Raw genomic sequence first — 19,289 nt, forward strand, 5'->3', positions numbered from 1 at the left:
TCAGGACAAGAGGATACAGTGGACTCCAAAAGATTTTAGGGCTGTTGTTAGGACATATTTTGCCAAAGTATGACTGACTGACTCAGAACGAGAGGATTCGGTCCCTCATTTTCAAGTGGATATTTTGACACTTTTTTGCTACTTGGTAGCAGTCGTTAAATTAAGATCCTGGCGATGACTGAGGACGTTGGGATACAGTATAATAATAATCTCTATTTATATAGCGCCTTTCTAGACCAGGGTCACAAAGTGCTTTGACAGCCATTCATACATACTGATGGGAGTAGGCTGCACACGTGCGCCAAGTCTGCCATCAGGAGCAATCAGGGTAAAGTGTCTTGCTCAGGGACACGACGACACAAGCTTGTCTGGAGCTGGGATTGAACCTGCAACCTTTTGAACTGCAGGCAACCACTCTACCATCTGAGCTATAATGCCCCATACAGTGACTCAAGCAGCTTTAAAAAGCTGATGTTTGGACACATTTGGCTAAAGTAACAATGGAGTCTGGCGATGACTGAGGACGAGAGGATACCGTAACTCGTTTTCAAGCTGATATTACGACATATTTTTCCACATGGTAGCGGTCGTTAAATCACGATCCTGGCGATGACTGAGGACAAGAGGATACAGTGACTCCAGCAGCCTTTAAAGCTGATGTTTGGACATGGTTTGAAAACAAATGAAAGCAGTTACGACTTCGTCAAGAGTCATGTGGTCTGTAAATTCTGCAACACCAGAGTCAAGTACTCGACAATACTACAAGTATATCCTTGTTACTACAGTATATTGTGTATAAGTTTGTCACTGTTACGTATCAACAGACTCCACTTCTCTGCTCACTGTGGCTTTGTTTCCCTGGATTGACAGCCTCGTCAATTATCTCTTATTAGCCACCGAGGTGAGGACCCCCCCCCCTCTTGACGACCCCCCAAATGAGCGGGTACAACAACCCACCAGTGCACGGTGGCGTGAAGTTATTCTAGAAGCTCCCGTTTGTATCTCACCCCACTTAATGATGCCTCACATCTCCACAGCCCCATACTGTGATGGCGGATCACGTAACCTAGCAACCGGCCCGCTCAGAGGTGGTGACAGCATTTGAGTGGGCACCCTTCAGATAGAAGCACCCCCTGCCACCACCTTCTCCACCTGCACCCCCCCATCGTCCGGATGCTTCCCGAGTCAACATGGTGGCAGGAAGTGATCCCATGAATTGATGTAAAGAGTTTGTCAGATGAATCCGTTTTAAAATCAAAGGATGACTCGCGTGGAAGTTAAAGGAAATGGAGGCTAATTCGATGTCACTGCAGGTCATTAATTTCATGAATCTTACAATAATGATTTCCCTGTCCGCGTCCAGGAAGATCAGTGCTCGATTACAAAAGTGATGAAGATGCATCGTCTTTCATTCTCTGCTTTTTCAAAAAAGACTGATCACCCCGTAACGGACAAAATGAAACGTACTGTAGGTTTATTTTCATATTTTCATTTTCATGTCATGTCCTAAATTCTTTTCAACGATAAATACAAGTAATTCAATATCGGTTAATATGCTAACAAGTATAGCATTCAATTAGAATTCCTGTTTTCAGTTTAGACAAGAAATCATTAATATTATTCTATGAAATGTTACGGGGTGGTAAATTTAATCAACAAACATATCAAACCGTTAAAGTGGTAAGTTTAGAAAAATTACGGTCGAGAGGCGAAGGTACTATTTCGTTCCGAGCACTTCCTGCCTGATGATGTCACACAATGAGACGGAGACACTGATTGGTGTCCAACTTACGAGGAGTTAATACATTTGAACTTTTTTTTCCGTTTCGAAGCACAAAGCTGTAATGTCCTGTAGTAAAAAGAAAAGTGGAAATAGCTGCAATTCATCAAGTGTCCACATGGTTTCAAAACTATAAATATTACTTACTTACTTACTTACTATTTATTTAGTGATCCCTGTCAATCACTTGAATGTTTGTCTAGCATTATACAGTAACAAGCAAGTCATTTTTAGTCAAACACATTTCAGCCAATCAGCAGCGTCGTCCACATGTGGCCTGGACACATTACGTTTGGGTGAAAGTCACATGTGTCGTCAGAACGGACGGATAATTGAAAAATTATCTGATTGTTAGATTGTCTTTTTTGTCTAGTTAGTCCCTTATTAAATTCACCTAAACTTAAAAAAAAAATTCTACATAACTTCAGTTAGTTTTGAAACCATGTGGACACTTGATGAATTGCAGCTATTTCCACTTTTCTTTTTACTACAGGACATTACAGCTTTGTGCTTTTATAAGCTACACACATTATTAGTCGGTCCAAGACGCAGTAAGTTCCTCATCATGACCATTTTTTCAAGTTATTACTTTATAAAGTTGCTCTGAAATCTGGGCGTACGAGAGGTTACGAGAGTCCTTTATGACGTAATAATGGCTTCACTCCTCCTCCAGCCAGCTGTAAACACCCCTGCTTTGTTTATACAACGAGGCCCTTGGAGGTGGTAACTTCCGGTTTTAATGACGCGCAGTGACGAACCTTGAATTTTGACCAATAACAGCTGATTGGGTGTGGTTATGGTAAACCAGTTTCAGTGTTTTCAGTGGGCGGAGCTTCAGATCATTTTCTAATGTCAATATTTCAATGAGAAGATAGTTTTGTACAAACCGACACTAATGATACAATAGAGTCACACATCACAACAACACACTTAAATCAACACATTGAGGGCGACAGTCATTACTATAGAATCACTGAAATCCCAAGATATCTCGCTGATGACTGATGGCTTTTAAGTGCTGTTGTTTGGACATATTTTGCTAAAGTAACAATGAAATTTGACGATGAGCGACTAAGAACGAGAGGATACGTTCACTCGTTTTCAAGCTGATATTTCGACATATTTTGCTACATGGTAGCAGTCGTTAAATCAAGATCCTAGCGATGACTGAGCACTAGAGGATACAGTGACGCCAACAGCTTTTAAATCTGACTTTTGGACATATTTTGGTTTGAAAACAAATGAAATGAGAATAATATATTTTATAGTATTTTGCAGTTTTATAAAAAATAAAAATCCTGAATACGACGACGGTAACTCAAATAAATGTGTTTTATTCTAATAAAAGTATATTTATTCATATCAAAATAGAAATTTTAATATAAAGTGCAGAAACATATGATTTGACCAATTTCTTTTCCCATACGGCGCTATCCAAGGTGCTGAATTTGAAATTAAATCAGATTTTAATCCAAATATCTATAATAAAATGTGGAGGAAATGCGTCTAAAGCTTTATTTTATATCTTAAGAAGTTGTCTTTAAGAGTTTTTTCCGTGGTTAAATATGCTGGAGTGAGGTTCGTGGATCCTGCTGCGCTCACATTTGATCAGGAGCCTGGAGCTGGTGACGTGCGTGGATGTAAATGGCAGCTCTTGAAATAGAAAAACCTCCTCCTGACATCATCACTCTCCTGGACTCGCTGGTCCGACTGGATCCAACTCGGTCTCAATTCTTTAAAAAAAAAACATTTTTCTTTCATCGGTGAGATGATGATTCCAGACCGAGCAGCGAATGTTACCTTCTTCGATTTCGTTGGAGGAGTCCAGCTTCTGCACCGGGAGGAGGTCCGGACCGCGGTGCCGGTGGTCCTGATCGGGGTGTGCGTGTCCGGGGCTGTGGGGAACCTGCTGGTCCTGCTCATTTTCATCCGGGACTTCAGGGGCCACCGAGGGTCCGAGGTGAAGACGGTCCTGTCCGCCCTGGCGTCCACGGACTTGTTGATCCTGCTGCTGTGCGCCCCCGTGCGCGCCGTCACCTACTACACCCAGGCGTGGACTCTAGGGGGGTTCATGTGCAACACCGCGGACTGGATCCAGCACTCCTGCGTGGTCGCCAAAACTTTGACGCTGGCCGCCAGCACCCGAGCCAAACACACCCTGGGACCCTCCTCCAGCCCGGCGTGGATCCCCTTCGCCTTCATCTGGACCGTGTCCGTGGTGGTCCCGGTCCCGCAGCTGCTCTACGCGTCCCTGGAGCCCCACGGGAGCGAGCACATCTGCGTGGCTCAAGTCCCGATCTGCGCGTCCGACTTCATGAGTCTGTACTACAAGATCTACCCGGTGGCGACCTTCGTGGTCCCGGTGCTCTTCACCGTGGCGTTCCACACCAAGTCCCTCCACGCGGCGGTGAACCACGCGCCGGGTCCGAGCCGCCAGAGCAAGGTGTCCCTGGTCCTGCTGTGTCTCAGCGGCTGCCTCGGGCTCGCGCTCCTGCCGGACTGGGGGACCTTCACCTGGACGCGCCTGGGCCATAGCAGACCCCCGGTGGGGGTCACCATCTTCGCGCAGGTGCTTCTGTACGCCAGCAGCGCGGTGTTCCCGGTGATCCTCATGACCATGTACGACGACGTGCGCCAGGGACTCATCACCGTCTGGTACGCGGCGACCTGCAGGGGCCCCGCGCGGGTCCCCAGGAACGCCGGTCCCAAGGCGGAGGAGAACGGCGCCGAGCTGACCTCCAACACGGTCCACTCGCAGGACCAGACCATCCCGGACGTGGAGCATTTTTGGACCGGACGCAGGAACACGCAGGTGGAGGACGAGCAGGACCCGGTTCCGTGGGAGAAGGAGGAGAAAATGTTGTAGTGGGATCAAAACCCAAAAGTGATATAAAAATGAATAATAATCTGGTGTTTTTATACATTTCTATTCAATGTTTTATTCTCTTGCTATAGAATATTAAATGTAAATATACTTAAATATTGCGTATTTTACTGGTCCTGATAGAAAGACATCAAAATCACTCAAAAATAAACTATTTAATCTTTATAAGGTAAAGATCAAACTTAACACTTATTATGAAACACAATATTATGTCACATGTCATTTATAAACACTATTTAATTCTATTAACATTCAAATTATATATGATCTTAAAAAAATACAATAAAATAAATTACTCTTTACTCTTTATAAGGGGAAGATTAAACTTATAGTTTCTTAAAGTAAATAATACGAAATACGATAATATATCATGATTATACAGCTCAGGATTTTTTTTCCATATATTAGACACATTTAAATATATATATATATATATATATATATATATATATATAATGCGGTGTCATTTTTTAAAGAGAAGATTAATTCAACTTTACCACACATAAGAGACAAACTCTACTTGTTCTTAAACTTTCATTAATTTAAGATTCGAAATTACACTTTCAATTGTAAGTTTTACATAGTTTATATTCTGAGTTTTGTTAAATACTTGTCGAGGGGTTGTACATTGTACTTAAAAAAAAAATCAGTTAGCACTTTTATCGATGCTATGCTATGCTAACATGTACAACATCATAAAGTATCTATCAAGTCTATTATATAGGGACCTGTAGGTGTTTTCCAGTCTTCAATGTTAGTGTAAATAAATATTATATATCAAATAAATGTAACTGTTTAATAACTGCTTGATTGTCAACAACGCCTGCATTATCCACATTATTTTTGTTTCTTCAAATGATGTTTAATACAAATGTTTAAATACATCTCCTTCATATCGTCATAAACCACGAATGTTGACCTTTTTTTTTTACAATAACTCACGATGAATGATGTGTTATTTACGGAGGGTTTTGTCGCACTTGTGTATGATATTTGTAAAGAACAATCCGTGACAATGTTCTCCATATTATATTATATATTATGAACAGTTGTCACGCCAGCCTCTTCTCGTCTACTCCACCCAAACACACGTTCTACCACTTTAATCAAGAATATATCAAAATCTCCCGTCGTTTCATTTCTCCACGTCCCGTCAACACGACTAATCCGTGTTTCAGGTCATGCTTTTAATCACATTTCACTTGTTGGACGGAGTGATCTGATACGCTGCTACGTTTAGTTCACATAAACCATTGAGTAGTTGATTATGGGATGTCTAAAACATAGCCTGAAACATGTATTTGTAATAGTTCAATGATTCAAAGCGCTTATATGTTGTAACAAGTTGTTATGCTTTCTTTTTAGATTGACTTTGATAGCTTTACACTTTAAAAAAAATGCTTTTTATGATATGAAAACATCAATTATGTTTCTTATTGTTATTATATTTCTGTTTTAAAATAGCATTATTCCTTTAACATACTTCTGAAAAGCAAGAAAGCCAAACGTTTTTTTTTTACTCAAAAAACATCAGAATTTTTTGAAGATTAGCTATGTCTAAGATGCTAATGTAGATGCTAACTCAATGCTAAATGTATGCTAACGTTAAGCTAACTCTTGGAATTGTGAGTTTATCTAATAGAATCTACATTTCTTTGTGTTTTTTAACTTGTAGTAACAGCTAGAAAGATGCAACAAGTGTGTAAAAGAGAAAAATTAAGCTAATGTTATTGTTATATTATATGGAATTAATGATTTTTTTTCTCTTTGTGATGATTCCATGTTTCGCTAATGTTATATTTTGTATCATCTATATTTTATCAATATACACAAAACATGTTAGTTTATTAAATATATTTCTAGAGACACTGTTTGTTCCTAAACTGTTGATTATTTCAGTGATGAAGTTGTGGTCGACTCCTGCCTCTCATTCAACACCAACATCCAGACAAATGTACATCGTTCGTGGTTCAGTATTTATTTGTTATTAATAAAAAATATATCAAATTCAAAACGTGTTTATCTGCAGTTTTGTGGATGATGAAAATATTTTGAATATATTGACCTCTTGTTTAAGGGTTATAAAGTATGGAGTTGTCAGAGGTGGAAAACCAGTATCATGTTATTTCAGAATCTGGCCAATGTTTCTTGATATTATGATGTTATTTGTTTTATATTTTCATGTTATTTGATGATATTATCACAATATTTGATGATATTATGACATCATTTTATAAATTATCCAACATTTCATAATATTATCACATTCATTTTATGATATTATCACGATATTTCATAATATGTTATTTCATGTTATTTTAACATAATAATATCTCAATATTTCATTATATTATCACATTATTATCACGTTATTTTATGAGGTTATCACGTTGTTTTCTGATACTTTTGTTTCATGATATTATCACGTTATTATCATGTTATTTTGATATTCTCACAAAATGTCATGATATTATCACGTTATAATCATGTTATTTATGATATTATCACAGTATTTCATGATATTATCATGTTATTATCATGTTATTTCATGATATTATCATGTTATTTCATGATATTATCATGTTATCATCACGTAATTATCATGTAATATATGATATTATCACAATATTTCATGATATTATCACATTATTATCATGCTATTTCATGATATTATCATGTTATCATCACGTTATTATCATGTAATATATGATATTATCACGATATTTCATGATATCATCACATTATTATCATGTTATTTCTTGATATCTCATCATTTCTTGATACTGTGTTATTTCGTGATAAAATAACTTTCTCTGCTGGAAACTCTAGCATCTGTAAAAAAAAAAAAAAAAGCAACCTTATTGTAAAACAAAAATAAAAATGTAATAGTACAGTTTATCATTAGGGTCATTTTGACCGTAATATAAAAGGGACAATTCAACAACAACAACAGGAGCTGGCGAGACGGGAATATAATATTCTGCTCATAATGTGTACATTAAAGCTCAATAACAAATCTATCAAGTTCATTTAGAGGTTCGTAGAAGAGTCTCGACCGAATCTCCTGCTAGTATCTGGTCACTCAGTGACCTCCTCGACTCCAGTGACCCGCGTCACTAACCTTCAGTGTTTATGGATAGAAAAGCTGCTTTTAGTCGGCGGCGTCTTCATCAGTGGAGCGACGGCCGCCTGTGGCTTGGCCGCCCAGCCAGAGCTGACATTTCACTCCGCCTGGGTGAGAAGAAAGGTTACAGGTGGAGGCAGCGGAAAACACACACACACACACACACACACACACACACAGTCTCTGCGATTGTGCAACATAATTTATTCATTGACGCTAGAACGTCGCGCCACATGTCTGGCCTCAGGTCGCCTCGACCGTCAACTTCTAATTGACTCTGATTTTCTTCCTCCATGAGGAGGGAGACGGAGGAGGATTCAGGACAATCATTAAGTCATGAAAATGTCACTGAAATACTTTATGAATACATAAAGTTTAAAATGTGACATTTCTAGCACAAAACACTTCTTTTAATATTTCCGTTTGAATTATGATTATTAAGGCAAGTTTGCTTGTTACGTGTAATGTGTTGGTCAGTTTTTTTTATATTTGAATTTAAGAAAAATGTGTCAAAAATGTAACGTACTTTATTTAATTAAGCTTTCAGGGATATTTGTTAGCTTAGCATCGATTAGCCCCTCGACTTTCAGGAAGAACAAGCAAAGATTATAAGACTTTAAAACATAATCGTAACAGATAAAAGTAGCTTAAATTTCATTTCGATATGGTGAAGTAAACATCGAAGATGCTTTGCCAGAAGCTGTTCCTGCGGAACTACTCTTAAAAATGTGCAGGTCGTCCTTTTTGGTAGCCTTGTGGCTAAATCGCTGGTGGCTTTCTTCAGCCGTTTGAGCTCCAGCCTGATCCTCCGGAGGAAGAAACGCACCGACCTTGCCTTGACTTCGATCGGGAAGCTTGTTGCTTGCCATCCTTTTAGGACGGCTTCATCACTCAGGTCTTGGTACTTGCTTCGATTGGTGAGCCAAGTCCATTCTCTCTTCCCCGGGCACTGTGAGCTCCGCCACGATGACGGTTTTCGTGCTCCTGGACAGCAAGACCATGTCTGGTCGCCGTGAGGTTTGCCGCCACTTCCTCGTGGAAAGACGAGCTTCCCCTTCGAATCCACGGTCATCTCCAGGTCGGACCTTATCATGCCTACCATCTGTGGCGCCCTTCTGCCAGCGCCTTCAGGCACGCCCTGAGGATGTGGTTAAGCGTGCAGGCAGATGCTCCACATTGCTTGCATGATGAGCCTTCTTCTTTGCCCCAGATCTTCAAGTTGGTCGGGGTCGGCAACAGGCGGTTAGAAAGCTCGTCTTGGTCAGTTTGCCACGGCTCCTTCCAAGATAGTGTCGGCTCCTGTGCCTGGGTCAGGGTCAGGTCCGTCCTTCGACCCCTGAGAGGCCGGTCCGATTGCCTTCACCCGACAATCCTCTTCTGCTGCCTCCCCGGACTCTCCTGGACCTTTTGACGACAAGGCCTCTTTTGGCTCCCTGTGTAGTGACCAAGACCCGGGAGTCCCTGGTGTACAACGCCTCCAATTTCCTGGTGTTTCCAGTGGGATTCTGCATCGGTCACAGCTTGTTGGGGCTTCCACTTCCTTCTGTATTTGATGTTCTTGCTTGTGTTCCGATCATTCCCATCCTTTGCAAAAAAGAGTTGCCTTGAACTCTATATAATAACCTGTGGAGATGTCAGTGTTTAAGTAAGTAAGTAGGTAAGTAATTTGTATTTATAGAGCGCTTTTCCAGACTAGGGTCACAAAGCGCTTAAACAATCAAAACAATACTCAATAAAGTATATACTTTAAAGGTCAAGATAATACTGAGAACAACACAGGAGTTCCAGAAAATCAAGGAAAAGCCGTAACAAATAAAAACATCTTCAGATGTTTCTTGAAGGAGTCAGTAGATCATCAAACACAGAGATCGTTCCAAAGCTTAGGAGCAACAGTCTCGAAGGATTTCTCTCCTCTGGTCCTGAACCGTGTTCAGGAACCATCAGTAGATTCTGATCCACAGACCTCAGAGTCTGAGCTGGGGTGTAAGTCTGGATCAGAATCTACTGATGGAAGGTTGACCATGAATAGATCTGAAAGTAATAACCAGAATTTTAAAGTTTATCCAGAAAGAAACTGGAAGCCAGTGAAGAGTTTTAAGGATCAGAGAAATGTGAGTTCTTCTACTAGAGCAGGTCAGAAATCTGGCTTCAGAGTTTTGTATTTAATGCAGGCGAGACAGATCCTTCTTGTTCAGACATGAAAACAAACAGTTGCAATAGTCGTTTAGTAGTAGTAGTTGCATTTAAACACGTTTAAGATAAGATAAGATAAGGGGCAGAGGTTCTGGATGTCAACAATATGAATAAAACTGATGTTTTTTTTGGTGAAGTAAAATTAGTCTGCGACTTCTGACACGTCAAAACGTTCATTTCAGTAAATTCTACTCCAAAGATAGCATTTAAGAATTGAAAATGAGTGAAACAAAAACTCTATTTACGATTGATTTATTTATCGTTTTTACATGAAGGTCAATCCGTGAATGTATAATGCCAACATTAAACCTGTTGTAAGTATAATTGTAAAAGTTCAGCAACATATAATTGAGAAATTCAAATGTATTTTTTTTTCAGGGAACATTCATTCAATACTTTTACCCATATTTTATTTATTTTATAGATTTCTCACATGTTTTACCATTTCAAAATAAAATATTCATTTCTATGTATACTTTAGTTGTTATAAATTGCTTTATATTCCAAATCAAATCATATATTTACACTCACTTAAATCACAAGACTAGATGTTTATTATGGTGCAGAAGCTTGAGTTGGAATTTATATATTGAATATAATATTAAAATATATATATATATATATATTCAATTATTAATTTATAAACGTACTGTGAATGAAAACGGTGTGGTATGGACGTCCTCCTCCTCAACAGTCAGATGCTGGTTTTAAACTAACAGACTCTTTCTTTTCCAGCGCCGTAGATGGTGTTTTTGTTCTTCAGTCGACCGTGATGAGTCGTTGAAGACGCCCCAGGCTTTTATTTTGTTGCTGCTCTCCAGAAGAAGGTTTGCCCGGTGAGCCACAAAAGCCATGAGGCCGTCTGCACTCACTGGAATAGATGCCGCGATGTTGTGAGAACAGAAATGTTGAGAGCATTTCATTTCATCACAACTGTAGTGATGTGGGACACAGTTTAATAAAAGTGTATTCATTTTCATTAGTTACATGTTCATGATAGCCTGTTACAGATATTTATTGATTTTAGAGTAATATTCTTAAAGTATAAACAACTTTGTGCTTTTACAAATTGAAAAAAAAATGATATTATACATATAATTATTATGTTATTTTGTGACATTATCATGTTACCTCATTATATTACCACATCATTTATTGATCTTATCACATTATTTTATGATACTATAACGGTATTTCGTGATATTATCACATTATTTTGTGACATTATCATGATATTTCTTGATATTAGAACGTTATTTAATGATATTATCACATTATTTCATCATATAATCACGTTATTTCGTGAAATTATCATGATATTTCATGATATTATCATGATATTTTATGATATTACAACGTTATTTAGTGATATTATCATGTTATTTCGTTATATTATCATGATTTTATCATGATAGTTTATGATATTACCACTTTATTTCATGATATTACCACGTTATTTCATGATATAATCACTTTATTTCGTGACATTATCATGATATTTCATGATATTATCATGATAGTTTATGATATTATGACTTTATTTAATGATATCACATTATTTCATGATATAATATATTTTTAAAGTATAAACAACATTGTGCTTTTCTAAATTAAAAAAAATAGAACATTATAAATGAAAATAAACATCAATTTATTTTTAAAATACATAACATTCAAAAATAGACAGTATACATATTAATGTATATTTAAATTTTTCGACGGCCCATCCAACTAAAGTGGGTATTTAGAATGAGAAATACAAGTATTTACACTCTTAATGAAAACTATTAGCCTTTTAATTCTATTTTAAATTTCAACTGTACTTAAAACGTACCAGAATAAGTAAGTAACAAATCCCTCTGGCATAAAATGAACATTTCTTACTGCAAACAGTCGTTAATTATGAATTACAAATTAAACTAAAGTACAATATTGCATTCATTGTACGTGTCGACCTGGGATAGGACGCTTTAAATTGTATTAGAAAAAAAAAAAAAGTGACAAAATCAGAGAAAATAAGTTTAGTTTTCTATTTAAATATATAAACAATTTTCTTTTAATGCTTAAAGATAAGATTTTTTTTTTTAATTAATTCAATTAAGTGCATATTAATGTTGGATAAATATGAAATAAAAAAAAAACGTGCGTCACATTTGGGTGGCATACCGAGCCCCGCCCACTCCTCTGATTGGTTGGGGTAGATTGACAGCTCTCTCCTCCAATAGAAACCGAGTGTTGTCAGGAAGTAGAGAAGAGTTCAGTGAAACTCGAAGACTTCACTGAAGGAAGCGTCGAAATCACTAAAGGTGAGTGTTTTTTGAAGCCGAATTTTAAGAAATATGTCATCGACCGATCTTTGTTGAGTGGCTCGAACACGTTTTTTACGTCTCGATTCAATGATATAAAAGTCTTGATTCCACCTATGAATCTGTCATTTAGTATTTATAACAATTAATAAATAAACTTTATTGAAACTCGTTTACAAGTCAAATGTGTCTACAAACTACTACTAATACTTCTAGTTCTACGACCACTTCTACTACTAATTCTACTATTTATTCTACTTATACTACTACTACCTAGTCTACTACTACTTCTACAACTCTACTTTTACTACTAAATCCACTTTTACTAATAATTGTAATACTGCGTTTACTAATTATTATTCTATTACTACTACTACTAATAATAATAATTATACTACTGATATGATATAAAAGTCTTGATTCCACCTATGAATCTGTCATTTAATATTAATAACAACTAATAAATAAACTTTATTTAAACTCGTTTACAAGTGAAGTGTGCCAAAGAAGATGCTCTAAAGGAAACGTTTGACAAAGATAACTGACTAGTTAATTCCCTGACATGTGTCAAGATATAATCGATCAATTCTGACAGTACAAGTGAATAAAAAACAGTTGTAGTTAAGTTCTTACCAGATACGTTTGTGGTTCATTTAATTTTGAAATAAAAACGTTAGCTGAAGATTGTTGGGGTTTTTTTCAGTTTCAGTTTCACTTTAGATAGATATTCCTACTTTCACTTTCCACAACTGTAAATTGAATATGGTTATGTTTAATAAATTGTTCCCGTTTACCACCTTTATTTCTTTTCTTTTCCAGATGCCGTTTGCCGAAGACAAGCTTTACAATGGTTACATACGCAGAAACTTGGCTAAACTAGTGACCACGGTGAAGGTCAGAGAAATAGTTCTACATCTGCCTTGTTTGACGAAGCACGACAGGGTAAGTGTCGTAGACTCGCCTCCATCGCTGGAGTCAACTTTTTTAAACTGTTCCTCGACTCGCAGGAAACCATCGAGGCGAAGAGGTTGAATAGCAGCGAACAAGACGGCGTGGACGAGCTGGTCAACTGTTTGATCCGGAGAGAGAACTGGGCCGATCAGCTCATCCGGGCGCTCGAAGCATGCGAGCACAAGAGTTTAGCGACGGAGATGCGAACGGAATATGAGAAACTGAAGCCGAGACGTAAGTTACGCTGAGTTTTGTCCGTTCACGAAACTAATCTGATCATTAATAGTGTGAATGCTGAAGGTAACACACTTGATAGTGTGAATGCTGAAGGTTGAGATCCACTTTTTCTCTTCTGACCTAAACTTTGTTCAACATCTCCTCCTACAAATTTCATCAGATTTGAACCGTTCAAACTTTTATCAATTCGGCTCCTTCCCGAAATGCCAGCGATGTTCTATCTTTCTTTTATCTCTTCAACTTTTTCTTCTATTCCTCTTTTTCTACACATTTTTTCCCCCATTCACTTGTTTCAACTCCTGACCTTCAGGTACTTTCGTCTACTCACACATAGAAACTTCATTCAACTTTAAAAACACTTTTTTCTACTTACACTACACTACTACTTCAAATACTACTTCTTTTACTACTAATTCTTCTTCTGCTTAATGTAATTATACTTCTACTACTTATTCTACGACTACTTCTACTACATATTCTACTACTACTACTTCTACTCTACTTTTTCTACTAAATCAACTTGTACTTTCACTACTATTTGTAATACCACTTCTAACACACATTCTACTACTACTATTACTAATTCTACTACTAATTATTCTACTTCATCTACTTCTACTTCATCCACTTCTACTACTACTGATTCTACTTCTACTACAACGTATTCTACTATTACTACTACTTATTCTACTACTACTTCTTCTACACCCCATTCTACTAATTCTACTACTACTAATTCTACTTCTAATTCGATTAACTTTTATTCTTTTTTCTTCTAGTCAACCTTTTTCAGTTTATTTATTGTTTTCACATTAGTCTTTTTCTTTTATACCATCATTTCATCCGTTTCTACACAGTTTTTAGATTTAGCATTCAAACTGCATTTTCTTCTGGAAATGCACAATTTCTAGTTTTGAATAAAGTTACCTTAACTAATTGTTATAAGTTATACGAGAAAAATAAAAAAAATACTTTAAGCAGGGACTAAAACACAAACTTGAAGTCACAAATATTCAGTTTTATAGTTTCGCTCGGACTAATGTGACACTTTAAACTGATTATTTTGCACCTTTTTTTCTAGCTACCAAACCTGGCGCTCCTAAAGAAAACGTACCCCCAAAATCTGAAGCGGGTCATTCGCCTGTATCAGAGAGCGGAGACAATGGTCGGTCCGCGTTTGCTCCATCAGGTCCCACCATTGTTCCCTCACAAGCTTGGGAGAAACCATCTTTCCAGACGGACCCTCCAAGAGCAGCAGCGACCCCTTCACAAGTCCCTGAGATGATGGATGCTCCCCCTGAACCTCCTCACACAGAAACACGTCAAGGAAAGCCTTCTCCTGCAACGGTGGAGGAAATTCGCCAGGAGCCGGAGGAAAACTCGTTCATCCAAACTGGTCCGAGTTTAGATAATTATGTCGAGTCTTACCGACCGAGTCGCCCTGAGGAGGATGAGGTTGTGGCCCCTACAAAAGTTCCTGTAACGCCCCCCAGGAGCCAAAACCTGGTTTTTGGTTCATCACCATTGGTGAACTCAAATGTCCCTCAAGAGGTGTCGTTCCAGGTTGTGACTCCTGAGAGACCCCCAGTTCAGGACACGACCCCAACCTGTGAGGTTGCACGAACCCCTGCACTCACCCCTGTGCTCACCCCGGCAAGAACCCCTGCACGAACCCCTGCAGGCCCCCCTGCCCATACCCCTGACCAGTCCCCGCAGCCTCCTACTAACCAGGTAAAGACTGTCATCACCAGTTATTTATCATTAATATTGGTCGATAATCATCAATTATTCTGTATAAAAGCATCAAAAAAGGTTAATTTCAATGTCACTATGAATATAAATGTTCACTCAGTCATTTCTAGCAACCTTTTTTTTATCAAAATTAGAAATGTTCACTCAAAATCATTATAAAAATCACTATAAAATAGTAATTAAAAGTAATTTCCTTCATAAAAATCCTGATTTATGTCAGACTTCCTGTTTTAAATAAGACCCCCGACATGCCTTGGCGATAAGACACCGTTTCTTTAAGTGGCATCACAGAGAGCAGATGGAGATCAAACCCTTGCAGGAGCCAAGTCTCAAGCAGGCAAGTAACTTCTCGATTAAAGATATTGATTATACACATTTTTAGAAACTAACATTAAGTTAAATTAACTTCAAACAACAGCTATATTTGCTAGTAGAGGTGTGTATTGGCAACATATAACGATACAATGATACGATATCGTGGTACTGTAGTAACAAATATATGTGTAGTATTGTCGAGTACTTGACTCTGGTGTTGCAGAATTTACAGACCACATGACTCTTGATGAAGTTGTAACTGCTTTCATTTGTTTTCAAACCAAATATTTCCAAACATCACATTTAAAAGCTGCTGGAATAGACTGTATCCTCTCATCCTCAGTCAGTGCGGGGGATCTCACAGGATTTCAATGTACATTTAAATGATTGCTGCCATCTAAAGGCTGGAAGTTTAATGGCAACATAAAAATAAACATAATAATGCCATGAGTATTTGCATGTCACTAAAAAATAATATTTAACAATGAATTACTTAAAAACACATAAAATACGATCCATTTGAAAAAAGTATGTCAATAATCGATAAAGTATTGTGGAAAAAAGAAATTGCGACATTTAAGTGTATCAAACACCCATAAGTTTGAGGTAGTTTAATACTTAAACATCATTCATTTCAAATTTATTTGATTTACTATTTATTTTTCAGATATTTATAAGAAAAAAACTACATTCAAATCAATAATAACTGTTTTTTTTAACAAAAACTCCGGACATCCTATTTAAAAGCTATTGGAGTCAACTGTGTCCTCTTGTCCTCAGTCATTCCTTGGATCTCACAGGATTTCCTGTGGAGAACATAATGACTGCTGCCATCTAGTGGTGCTAATTGCAACACAAAAAGGAACAAACGCCATTTGTTAAAATATAAAACAAAAATAACTATATGACTATAATTTATTATTATATACATTTATTTTCTTTAATGGATAAAGTATCATTTAATATCGATATTGTGAAAAAATGTAATTGTATTGTTATATCCTTACACCCCAAATTGGTAGCTTAGCTTCTCACACAAAATATGTTTCTGTGATGCCACTCAAAGAAACGGTGTCTTCGTAAGCCATGCTAGTCGTTTTATATAATGGTCGGATTATCATAAATGCAACATAAACTGTTCAATTTTTCCTTTTTTAATATTGTCCGACTCTCCGAATAAGTCAATTTTCTTGTAAAAATAAATAATAAAAAGTTCATTTAGATCCTTCTAAATACATGTTGACGTATCATTTATTATTATTTCTCCTGCAGGTCAAGGGGTCGAGCTCCAACGGCGCGTCGGTAACTGGACATCCACCTGCCGCCCACGTCCGTGTCGACGACTCCATGTGTTTCAGCAAACCCGACCCACTCGTCAGCGTTCTTCCCAGCCAGGCCGCGGACACGCTCTCCAACTACGACTACAGCCTCCAGATCAGCGACGCCGTGGAACCGACCGGGACCTCGGGCCCCGCCAGCGTCGGGGAGTTCCTTTTGCGGGTATCCGAGGAGCCGCCACCGCCGCCCAACATGGCGGGACAAAGCTTGTACCAACCACAACAGAGGAGCAAGACCGTCGACGTCATCTCGAATAATCCACCAGAGGAGACACTTCCTGTCTCTAACAGGAAGTACTTCCTGGTTGGGGCGGGCGTGGCGATGTGTGCACTCATCGTTGCTTGGAGGTTTAGGCTGAAATAGTGTTTAAACAAGAATGAATACTTGAGAAATGTTGACCACGATGTCCGTTAAGAACTCGGCTGCTATACCAAGTGTCATTTGAATTTCGTCTCTGCAAGCACTGCATGAAACTATACACAAGCTTCAAATCTACAATAACAAAACCACACGTTTATCATCGTAATATTTCTTCTCAATCACTCTGTTCCGACAGTGGATGTGTTGATTTTAAATAAAGTTTTTTTTATCATTGATTTCAATTATTTAATAAAAGTAAGTATCTTCAAGCTCGATACTGTGCAATATTTTCTTCGGAACAATATATCATAATTCGACAGCACTGGATCTTTTTTGGGGGGCTTTCAAATTGCATATCATTTTTTTTACCATAGTTCTTTAATAGTTTTTATTTCAATAGAGTATCGTTAAAATAAAATAAACCATTTATTTACAATTAACATGCATTTATTTTTGTGTTGCAATTTAGCCTCCAGCCACTAGATAGCAGCAGCCATTACGTCCTCCGCAGCTACAGGAATAATAAAATCCTGCGAGCTCCTGTTGACTGAGGACGAGAGGATACAGTGACTCCAGTAGCTTTTAAAGCTGATGTTTGGACATATTTAGGTTTGAAAAAAAAATGAAAGCGGTTACAACTTCGTCAAGATTCATGTGGTCTGTAAATTATGCAACACCAGAGTGAAGTACTCGACAATACTATAAATATATAATTGTTACTACACTATCGTATTCAACATATCATATCAACAGATTCTTGCCATAAAAAACCTACTTGCTAGCGTAGCTTCTGAGGTGAAATTCAACAATCTGGTAACAACTTGTGTCTGAGATGCCCTTTAAAGAAACAATGTCTTTGTAAGCATTACTAGTTGGTTTATGTGTTGTTCAATTGTTGAGAATTGTTTTAAATTTACATAAATTAAAAGTACTAAAACAAAATAAATATATTATAATTATCTTAGTCATGAGATGAATGAAAAGTTGGTTAAAAAATGTACCGTTTTAATGTATATTTTGAAGCTTATTCTGCACTTGTGGCAGTTATTGATGTTCCTGGTAAGAATGAATAAAAGTGTATATTCATCAAGTATTTCGCAAAACAGTTTTTATACTTGTAAATACACGTGTGAAATGGACCAGAAACTTGAGGAAACGTTTTAATTTAATTTTGTATCGTAGTATCTTATAGTACAAAATGTTTGTCTTTCATTTGTTTTCATTCACTCAACCTTTATTTGACAACGAAGTGTTTTACGGTAAAAGACGTTACTGCACACAGCACTGTCGCTGACATGCGCTCCCCCCTCCCTCACCTGTCTCAGTCTTTAAAGGAACAGTAACACGCATAACACCATTTTACAGTATTTGACTTTAGTTTGTTCAGAAAATACAATTTTAATTTGATCAGAAATGTTTAAAAAAATGTATGATAACTAGTCTGTCTTAAATCAGGGAACACCTGGAACTGTACTAAATTAAATGTGTAAAAATAACAGCAAAGCATGTTGCAGTCTAGTTGTAGTTATACTGGATATAACTGAACAGAGGTTTTTTTACAAGGTAAATCCACTTTTGGGTCCTGAGCCAGCAATTGAGAATCAAATGGAGTGGTTGACAATTTTCAGTGCCGCAAAGTAAACATATTATACATGTATTGGTTAAATAGGTATGATACAAAAACTACATTTGCTGCTTTTAGAGGCACTATTGTTTAATCATCTTATTAAAGTGATCTGATCTCACTAAAGATGGATTCATTTTCCACCATCCATTGACTAGTTAGTGTTAACTACATGAATTGTTTTACCACTTTCTTCCACTTGGCTTCCAGTTTCTTTCAGGATCAACTTTAAAATTCTGGTTCTTACTTTCAGATCTATTCATGGTCAGGCTCCTCCTTACATCACTGATCTGATCCAGCCTTACACCCCAGCTCGGGCTCTGAGGTCTGTGGATCAGAATCTACTTATGGTTCCACGCACACGGCTCAGGACCAGAGGAGAGAAATCTTTTCAGGCTGTTGCTCCTAAGCTTTGGAACAATCTT

General features: G+C 37.5%; 2 protein-coding genes across 2 annotated transcripts; both read left to right on the top strand.

Annotated features, from left to right (window-relative positions):
* Positions 1-3,506: 3,506 nt before the first annotated feature.
* Positions 3,507-4,833, top strand: LOC148060499 (G protein-coupled receptor 151). Its single transcript, XM_087780050.1, has one exon. It carries the CDS (start codon positions 3,549-3,551, stop codon positions 4,644-4,646), a length of 1,098 nt encoding a protein of 365 aa, XP_087636176.1. The 5' UTR covers positions 3,507-3,548; the 3' UTR covers positions 4,647-4,833.
* Positions 4,834-12,255: 7,422 nt separating this feature from the next.
* On the top strand, positions 12,256-17,513 carry LOC148060500 (uncharacterized). Its single transcript, XM_087779905.1, has 5 exons — positions 12,256-12,287; positions 13,107-13,229; positions 13,295-13,472; positions 14,557-15,206; positions 16,815-17,513. The coding sequence occupies exons 2-5, from the start codon at positions 13,107-13,109 to the stop codon at positions 17,241-17,243; spliced, it is 1,380 nt and encodes a 459-aa protein (XP_087636031.1). The 5' UTR covers positions 12,256-12,287; the 3' UTR covers positions 17,244-17,513.
* Positions 17,514-19,289: the final 1,776 nt, after the last annotated feature.

The sequence above is a fragment of the Callionymus lyra genome, chromosome 18 (genome assembly GCF_982586985.1).
Source record: "Callionymus lyra chromosome 18, fCalLyr1.hap1.1, whole genome shotgun sequence".
In the NCBI taxonomy this organism is placed as follows: Eukaryota; Metazoa; Chordata; class Actinopteri; order Syngnathiformes; family Callionymidae; genus Callionymus; species Callionymus lyra.

What these genes read in the sequence shown, in the direction of transcription:
- LOC148060499 (XM_087780050.1), top strand. Translation starts at nt 3,549, where the DNA reads ATGATGATTCCAGACCGAGCAGCGAATGTTACCTTCTTCGATTTCGTT.
- LOC148060500 (XM_087779905.1), top strand. Translation starts at nt 13,107, where the DNA reads ATGCCGTTTGCCGAAGACAAGCTTTACAATGGTTACATACGCAGAAAC. An exon ending in GTTTGACGAAGCACGACAGG is followed by an intron (nt 13,230 to 13,294) that starts GTAAGTGTCGTA and finishes CTCGACTCGCAG; the next exon opens with GAAACCATCGAGGCGAAGAG. An exon ending in CGCAGCCTCCTACTAACCAG is followed by an intron (nt 15,207 to 16,814) that starts GTAAAGACTGTC and finishes TTTCTCCTGCAG; the next exon opens with GTCAAGGGGTCGAGCTCCAA.